The sequence below is a fragment of the Rhinolophus sinicus genome, chromosome X, assembly GCF_036562045.2.
Source record: "Rhinolophus sinicus isolate RSC01 chromosome X, ASM3656204v1, whole genome shotgun sequence".
Taxonomy (NCBI): domain Eukaryota; kingdom Metazoa; phylum Chordata; class Mammalia; order Chiroptera; family Rhinolophidae; genus Rhinolophus; species Rhinolophus sinicus.
In genome coordinates, this window is record NC_133768.1 from 98,093,902 (window position 1) to 98,103,695 (window position 9,794).

Consider the following 9,794-nt stretch of genomic DNA (forward strand, 5'->3'; position numbering starts at 1 on the left):
TAACCTATGTCATACCCTCACTTGAAAATAATGATTTTCATTCTCACAAGTCCTTTTGTGTCAGACCCTCGAGCTGTGTTTGGTGTTATTTTGTTTTGGAACAAGTCACGTTCATGTTAATCATTTCTAAAGAGACAAACCCTAAGCTGCATTTAAAAAATATATGACATTAAAACAGACAAACAGTAAAAACTGTTTTATTGGGACATTTAGAGACAAAGAAACTGGTGGTTTGCCTGGATTTTTCATCTCTTAAAGTTTGCTTTGCTATTGTGCAGTGCAGCCCCAGTAATATGCACAGAGTTGGGAGTCACCATGCGTCAGAGCTAAGTGATCAGCCCAAATCACCTGAATTAATCCTCCTTGGAAGTGACATCAGCCCTGTCCAAATGTGAATGATTTGTTGCTTCAGCACCTCACTGGTATGAAATCTAGAGGAATGGGTTCAACTTTGTACTTCAGGGGACACATGTACTTATTTATCATGTAAAAGAATGTGCATTAGACTACTTCTGATTGCAGAGAAATGAATGAGCTCCAGGAGAAAAGTGACAAGATCTACGTAGAGCTTCGTGGTTAGATATGGGAACAGAGCCATTCTAATAAACAATAGGTATTATTCTGTACTATATAGGTATTCATAAGATTCCCCAACAGGGAAGAACAAGCAACTGCAGAGCATTTCCCCAACCCCCCTCCTTCTGTCACTGAAACGTCAATAAAACTCCTCCACCTCCCACTCTTCAGTGCCAGATCCGTAAGCACTTAGCCAAGCATGCTGGGAGACACAGTACAACTGAAGGAAAGGAGTATCCGGATGTCTTGAATTTGCTTGCCATTCTGCTCTGTTCCTCTGCCACCTCATTACTAGACGTGGGCATTGGACGTGATAATCAACTGTATTTGTACTGAGCAGAAGAATATTAAAGGCTTAGTCTTCAGAAGAAATGCCTCAAAGACAGCCTCAGTCACCTAATCAGACTTTAATTTCAACCACAAATGATACAGAATCATCCAGCTCTGTCGTTCCTAATGATACCAAAAATAAAGGATGGACCACAGAGAACTCTCCAGGAATAGAAGCATTATGTGCCATCTATATCACGTATGCTGTGATCATTTCAGTGGGCATCCTTGGAAATGCTATTCTCATCAAAGTCTTTTTCAAGACAAAATCCATGCAAACGGTTCCAAATATTTTCATCACCAGCCTGGCTTTTGGAGATCTTTTACTTCTGCTAACTTGTGTGCCAGTGGATGCAACTCACTACCTTGCAGAAGGATGGCTGTTCGGAAGAATTGGCTGTAAGGTGCTCTCTTTCATCCGGCTCACTTCTGTTGGTGTGTCAGTGTTCACGTTAACAATTCTCAGCGCTGACAGGTGGGTTTCTTTTCTGTTATATTTGCCAGGATGTGAAATGAGGCAAAAAGAGAGGAAAGCTTGTACTTAGCATTCACTGGCTACGATTCTGCTTTCCTCACACTCTGTAACCTGGGTGTAAGATCGAAAAATCAAGGGGAATTTTAAATAAAAGTTGATGTAATAATGTTAAAATTCCTGTGTTAGCATCAGAGGAGAGGTTTAAATTGTATGTTTTAGGGATAATCTATTGTCTTTGAAGTATGATTGTTTGCTTAAAAGAATATTTGAATGGTGTCCCCCCCTCCAGTTTATTAAGTAAGGCAAATTGTTCCAGGTGTAAAAGAAAAACAATTCATGCGTTATACGTTAGTGCTGCCTAGTGGTGCAATATTGTCAACATTAAAACATCAGCCTGGGTGTGAAATTGACCACATATACATTACTGACTACCCAGAAAAAATGGTAAAAAGATACATGTATCTAATTTATTTGAAATTCATCAAATTAATTAACGGCAGGAAAACGGTGAGATTTTCAGCTTGTTGATAACTCATTGTAATGTCATCACTTAATTGCATTTGTTCTCTATAGGCATTCAAAGACATTCTCATTTTCAGAGAAATAAACTAATCTTGGTTGAGTACCTCTGGTAGTCAGGGTGTTTGGGCTCTGTTAGGATATTTTCAGTTCAAGTATTGTGTTTTTCTGTGTTCCTAGTGTAGAATGATAACTGAAAGCATGAAAAAATTGAGGCTCTGAAGGTTAAAAGCGATGCTTAAGAAAGTCTGCAAGAAGTCTGTAATCAATGCCTGGCCATATCAGAAGGAATAGCTTCTTCGGATTCTGGGATCAGAAAGGAAGCAAAGCTTTCCCTGGGTCTTTTATGGATCTTTGCTTTAACTCATTTTATATTCTATTTGAGGGCAGATTTACTTAAAGGCTGTAGATTTTAAGGTGGATTTCTCAGAATTAAGAGGCATCTTTGAATGGGCATGGGGCTTCCGATCTCACCCTTGCCTTGCCCTAAATCTACCTACAGATCAGCTTGGGCAAAAACTAAGCAGTTTTGAATAGGGAAGAAATTAACCCTCTCCTCTTTACTGCAAAAACTCAGGGAATTCTTTTCTAGGAAGCTTGATGACTGCTCATTCATGAAGAAAGGAGAATTAGGTTTAACATCAGTCACTTATACAAAAAGGAAGTCTTTTAGAACACTTAAGGTAATACATAGGAAATGAATCACTCTCAATCACACACAAAATCATGCTGAAAAATATGTGTCTTAAATAGAGGATATATACATAAAATTATAAAATTGCAAACCGGAATATCTCATATGGGTGAATGAGAGAAGAGGTAATTAGCATAAATAAAAATACTGGGATGTATTATATATATTTGAAACCAGAACCAATTCCACTTGGTTAACGTTGATTTGGTTATATACACTCAGATAGGAAGTAGAACGGGATGACTGCTTCTACCCCTAAGATTCTGCAATTTCCATGTTTATTTTGACCTTTGCGTATGCTTTTTTGTTTCTAGATACAAGGCAGTTGTGAAGCCACTGGAGCGACAGCCCTCCAATGCCATCCTGAAGACCTGTGCCAAAGCTGGCTGCATCTGGATTGTGTCTATGATAATTGCTCTACCAGAGGCTATATTTTCAAATGTATATACTTTTCAAGATCCCAACAAAAATATGACATTTGAATCATGTGCCTTTTATCCTGTTTCTGAGAGGCTCCTGCAAGAGATACATTCTCTGCTGTGCTTCTTAGTGTTTTACATTATTCCACTCTCTATTATCTCTGTCTATTATTCTTTGATTGCTAGGACTCTTTACAAAAGCACCTTGAACATACCTACTGAGGAACAAAGGCATGCCCGCAAGCAGGTATGTATTAATCAGGACTCATGTGGGAATTTAGAAGTGGAATTCCTATTTTAGCACCTTTGAGAAATAAATACGATAGCAGTATACTGTTTTTGTTATGGTCATGGGCTCTTAAATCTGTCAGATCCAGAATTTAATTCCAGCTCTATCACATACTAGCTGAGCAATCTTGAGCAAGTTAATTAACCTCTCTGAGCCTCAGTTTCCTCATCTGTAAAATGAAGATGGGGACTGGATGCTATATATATGAAATGCTTCGCAGAATTCCTGGTGCACCATTCAATAAATGGTACAACCACTATTATTAGAAAGGGGGGCAGCTGAAGTTTGGGAGCAGTCGAAATTATTTACCCCATGGAATAGTGAGGAACATTGCACATGATGAGAATATAAAGTGAAGCATGTGTTGTTTTAGAAAGTGTAACAGAATGATAGAAAGACACAGGATGCAAACCAATGACATACAGATGGGTAAACTGAGGTCTCCAGGGATGAAGTGCCAGTGGCAAGAGAACAGTGACACACACAAGCTTAAGATAATTACAAGAGCCAGGTGTGAGCTCCTCTCCTAAATGCAAACAGAATAAAAAGGTTGCCAAAACATTGTTCCATTTGATTCTTTTAAAAGACAACAGGATTTGTCTTTCTTGGAGGGAGAGGGATGATTCCATTTACCTTTCGACAAGTACACGCAGAGCTTAGTGTTTTTGTTTTTGTTTTTTGAGCTGCTCCATTCGGTTGCTTCAACAGTGGTGCTCATAAGGCTAAAGTTGCATATTTAATGCCTATGTGAACAGTTATCTTTGCTCTCTCTGTGACCACAGGCAATATCTTCACCTCATCTGACTCATGTCTCTTATTAATAGGTGTAGGTAGGATTCTTTTCACATATGAAGGAGGCATGTTGGTTTTTATTTCTTTGACTATATAGAATTCCTATAGATTAAAAACAATTTTTGGTACTAACTTGACAACTTTCATGAACCCCAGAAGAATATTCTAACCTAATCAACCTCTGCTGATATGGTGAAAGCAGTGTTGTATCTCGCTCTATTTTTTAATTACAGTTTTGAGAATTCCATACTCCTTGAGATAATTGGAGACATCCTAGAGTACCTCAAAACCAGGGGTGGAAGTCTCTGAATTAGAGCTAATGAGACCAAGATCATGAGTTACCATGCCAATTAATTTGCTGTATTCTATAGCCACAGGCTGCCTTCCCACGTGTCCCAGCCAGTTATCTCACAAGCACATGTTCAAAGGGACACCAGCTTGTTAACTGTAAATTTCTATGTAAATCTAAAGAATGGCTTTTAAAAATCTCTGCCAGCTAAATGATTTTTTCTTTTGCCATTTTTCTTCCCCCTCGTAGATTGCATCCCGGAAGAGAATTGCCAAAACAGTGTTGGTGCTGGTCGCTCTGTTTGCTCTCTGCTGGTTGCCAAATCACCTCTTATATCTGTACCGCTCGTTCACTTATCAAACCTACGTGGACCCCTCTGCCATTCATTTTGTTGTGACCATTGTGTCTCGGATTCTGGCTTTCAGCAATTCTTGTGTAAACCCCTTTGCTCTTTACTGGCTGAGCAAAACCTTCCAGCAGCATTTCAAAGCTCAGTTGTTCTGTTGCAAGGCAGAGCTGCCTGAGCTTCCTGCTGATACCCCTCTTAACAATCTGGCTGTGATGGGAAGGGTCCCCTGTGCTGGGAGCACGCAGGTGTCTGAAATTAGTGTGACCTTGTTCACTGGGGGTAGTGTGAAGAAAGAAGATGACAGAGTCTAGATTTAAAATAGTATTTTTCCTCCCAGCGTGTGTATCCAACTCTGAACTATGCGTAAGTGTATGGTGTCAGGATTTTTGTTGTTTGTGAACTGTGTTGAAATCTTAGGAGTGAAGGACCCTATAAGTGAAAGACAAACCATGATTTTTTTCACTGTACAAACATTAATGTTATTTGACTTTCTATATAAAATGAAGCCCCATTAGGTGTAGAAAGATTTTATATATATATATATATAAAATCAGTGGGTCCTAAGGGAGTTTGCATAGGTGGAAAGCTAAACAAGATGTCACTTAAAAATCTAATTTGTTCCATCACATCTATAATGCTTCTAATTTCTCATATATGCCTGTGATTTGCATAAAACTGTGTTTGTATTACGTGGTGTAAATCTAGAGATTATACCTTACATATGAAAAGGGGATCAAAAACATCTCTTCTGCACTTTTCTTAAAAACAAAGTCCTAAAAAATAACACTTCACAGGTTTTTTTGACTGCCCTTTTCCATTAATCTCTATTCCATTATAACTACAACTGTTCCATTGCAATGAAAATGTTTTGGGATCAGCGAGTATAAAGTAATGAGTAAGGATCAGGGGCAGGGAGCTTGCCTTACTGGGTCAACACTTACGGACTTAGTGTAGTTCCACTTACAACTACCATTGATTATTGGGCAATGTTCTCTTTCACAAATATTGTGAAGAACTTGCCTTATTTATAGGCAGAATAAGTGGCCACATCTATGGTGTCACTTGAGGGCCCCAGAAAAGGACCCTTGTTGAAAAATCTGCGAGCCTGCTGCAGTCTGAAATTCTTTCTTTAAGGAAATTTCTTTCTTTCTAGTAAGCAGTGCCCTCTTTCTAAAAAATGCAGAAGTACCACATGAAATCCCTAACACCTGGGTGTGCAGTTGTAACCAGATCATGTTCCTGCTTGACTTCATTAAACCCAGTGGGGTGCCTAAGTCCTGTAAGAGTATGACCTAATTAATCTCTGCCCTTGGAAATCAGATGGAAGGTTCTGGTTTCCTATCCTCTGCTCCTACTTGCTAACGCTGTAAGCTTGTTAATAATTGTTATTTCAAACAACTGTTGTCAGTAGTTGTCAGATTGAGACTTGTGGGTTCAGAAGATGTTTTCTTGGGGGCAATTTAATGCATTTGTTTGGCACTAGAGATAGCTAAATTTGTATTTTCAAAAACTTGATTTTGGGGTGTGCTTTTGGTAGTTTTGATTGAGCTTTCTTCAAATGGCTTGTGTAGTTGTGAACTTTGCTAATGATGTGGCTCAAAAAGTGGATATATAGTAACACTAGACTACATTTCTGTAAAATTGGTTCACTTAAGTGGGGAGTGCCAATATTGTATTAATACTGTTTTAAGTCGGGCATTGTAATAAGCAGGGCAAAACAAATAAATATTAAATAAAGTTTCAAATGACTGCGTAACTTTGTATTCTAAAAACAATACTTCTGACAGCATGTAACCGAGAACCCATTTTAATCCCAAAATTTAAGTTATTTTCAAGTCACAAAGCTCCCAAATATTTTACTATTTTCCTCACTCTGGGTAAAAATTACATCTTTTCTCTCCTAAGGATATAACATTTTAGAGATAACTTGGTAAAAGTACCAGATTACAAGACAGCCTTTTAGCAGTTGATAAAACTAGAGCTCAAAGAACTTTCACTTTCTACATTCTACGTAATCCCAAAGTGACTTAGGGATCCGATATAAACTAATTCCCTAATTAGTTTTATAGGGCATCAGCCTCTGTCGCGCGGGGCAACCTGCGGGGTCTCTGGTCCCACTCCCCACATAAGAACGCAGGATATGGTGAGGCCAAAAAGGAACACCCACGGAGCCATAGGTAGGGGAGTCATACCACTATGGTCTCACTGGAGGCTGGGCCCACTGGACGCGCGACCTGCCGTCCGCCTTTCCGCCAACCGACCGATGACTCTCCTCCACTCTCCTCGACTCTTCCTCTACTCTCTTCTGCTCTCCTCGGCTCTCCTTGGCTCCTCGGCAGTCCTCGGCAATCCTCAACTCTCCTTGGTAGCCGCAGCAGTTATACTAGCGGCCAATCGGCTAACCGGCCACAGCCGACGGCCAATCAGCCACAGCTGACGGCCATCCACTACCCGAGCCAGCACCCCTCCACGTGAGGCCGAGAGCTTGTAAACTACTTTCTGGGGCTCTCTCCCCACAGCCTCCCATCCAGAATTAAAGAATTGGGATTAAAATTCATAGAATTGTTTTGATTTTTTTTGGAGGGAATGGTCTCTCTCTTTTTTTTTAAACAGATTTTCCTTGTCAGGACTAACCTTACAAGTAAGCCCCAATATCCAGAATTTATTTCACAATGCCTATTGTTGTACCAGAAATGTTACTACAGAAAATTGCATTTCTTTGGAGAGGGTCCTAAATATGAAGAGAGTTGGGACACATGGAGAACAAATCTTGTATACTTTTCAGTTTTGCTCTGGGTTTGTCCTGATCTACAAGGTCAGACAATTAAGTTCATGAACTCATCCTAGAAAAAGTGCTACATATCACTATGGTCACTGTGGGGACAGAGCCAGGAGTGCAGTTTCCAGGCTCTCGGCATCACGTGGAAAGGTGCTGGCTCGGGTAGCAAATGGCCATCAACTGTGATTGGATAGCCATCAGCTGTGGCTAGTTGGCCGTCAGCTGTAACCAGTGAGCCATTGGCCACTAATATAACTGCTGTGGCTACCCTAGCAGAAAATGGGGGCTAGCAAGAAGATGGTGGCTGAGCTAGCAAGAGCGGACTGCAGTTAGCATAGAGGATCGCAATTTGCAAGTGGGGTGGGTTGGCAGAGAAGTGGACAGCAAGTTGCGGATCATGTGGTTCCTGCTTCCTGTGTCTCCAACCCAGCTGCCAGCGAGACTGTAGTGGCATGACTCCCCAATCTATGGCTCCGTGGGTGTTCCTTTTTGGCCTCACCCTATCCTGTGTTCTTGTGCGGGAAGCGAGAGCTGAGACCCTGCATGACAGTCACCTGCAAAGTACTCCCCTTGGGTAGCTATGCACCAACACCAGCGCCTAGTCCACTCTTCAAAGCAATTTTGGAGCTGTCTTTCTGGAATGGACATCAGAGCTGTCGTATTACCCTTGATGTCCTGAATGTCATCAACGTGTCTTCCTTTCAATATTTCCTTTATCTTCGGGTAAAGAAAGACATCACCGGGGGCCAGATCAGGTGAGTAGGGAGAGTGTTCCAATAGTTGTTTGTTTACTGGCTAAAAACTCCCTCACAGACAGTGCCATGTGAGCGAGCTGGTGCATTGTCGTAATGCAAGAGCCATGGATTATTGGCGAAAAACTCAGGTTGTCTAACTTTTTTGCGCGCGCAGCCTTTTCGGTACTTCCAAATAGTAAACTTGGTTAACTGTCCAGTTGGTACAAATTCATAATGAATAATCCCTCTGATATCAAAAAAGGTTAGCAACATTTTGCAACAAGTTCGCGAACTTAATTGTCAGACCTCATAAGACTGGGAATAATGGACCATAATAATATATTATAAAGCAGGAAAACAAAGTCACAAACTTCGATACAACCAAAACGTCCAATGGGGAAGTGTTTGTCATTGAAGTTGAAAGTGCCACAAAATATTTAACTGGCATAGCTACTGAAAATAGCAAATTTGGGTTTAAGAATTTCTGCAGTTACGACTTTAGGTCAGGGATCCATCAATCTTTTTGTCAAAAGGAGTTACTTTTATTTCCACTAAGTTTTGACATTGAAGGAAGTGGGAACAGGAAAATTCCCAAATAGAGTTAGCTTGAATAGGCCATTTAAAAAAATCTCATTTGGTATAGCTCAGTAATTTTCCAGAAAGAGTTCCTAGACCAGGTAGGTGACTTCTCTGGCCAAGAAGTCTTTGCTTTTGTAAGTTAATGTATTTTTATTTACCAGGAAGGTCACGGCCTATCAAGCCAGGAGTACAATACAGATCACCGCTTACAAAGTTCAGAGAGAGAAGAATGAAGAAGATATTCAAAATGAAGCTGGCTGTCTGGGTTCCAAGACTGGTTCAGCTTCTTGGGTCCAGCTGCCCCTCATGCAGCCCATCTACATTCTGGTCCTGGAATTTCAGGAGCTACCCTCTATCTTTATAATAATAAAGGTCCCCTCTATTTGCTTGTTACCTTAAGTGTTTCTCTGACTTGCAAAAGAATCTTGAAAAAGACAGGTTACGAAGACAGAGACGTTTCCAGATTACCTCGGGATTACTAGGGAGTTAATTCTACGAATACACAGGGAAATAAGAACAAACAGGAACCAGGCCTCATTGAGACAATAGCATTGTTTAAAAAAACAACTGTCAGGTCTCATGGTAAAATAGAATGCTATTGTAGCCACAAGTGTGCTTAGCTCCCGACTCCACTGTTATGGTGACTCAGTGACCCTCTGTCCATGTCAGGTTCTCCTCTCACCTCTGGGGAACTTCACAGCAGGCCTCTGTTCTGCTAGTCACCTTTCCTATGTGGGCCTCCCTGCTTTTGTGCTACTCTATGTCCCTGTTTGTTCCATACTCATTCCTCACTGGGAGAGGCTTATTGGCTCAGTTCATCAAATTCAGTCTAGAAGGTAGGCTTCTGGAAAGCCTTTGAGCCAGGTTGGCTGGGTTACATGGGATGCAGGCATAAGGAACCTTTTTGACTCCTTACTAAGAGGGGCCTGCAGATACAGCAGGCACTCAGAGTGTCATATGCAGTAGGGCT

The 9,794-nt window shown here is 40.8% G+C and overlaps 1 protein-coding gene across 1 annotated transcript; it reads left to right on the forward strand.

The window, feature by feature from the left end:
- Window positions 1-947: 947 nt before the first annotated feature.
- BRS3 (bombesin receptor subtype 3) lies at window positions 948-5,180 on the forward strand. The gene is made up of 3 exons (XM_019714666.2): window positions 948-1,381; window positions 2,909-3,260; window positions 4,633-5,180. The coding sequence occupies exons 1-3, from the start codon at window positions 948-950 to the stop codon at window positions 5,041-5,043; spliced, it is 1,197 nt and encodes a 398-aa protein (XP_019570225.2). The 3' UTR covers window positions 5,044-5,180.
- Window positions 5,181-9,794: the final 4,614 nt, after the last annotated feature.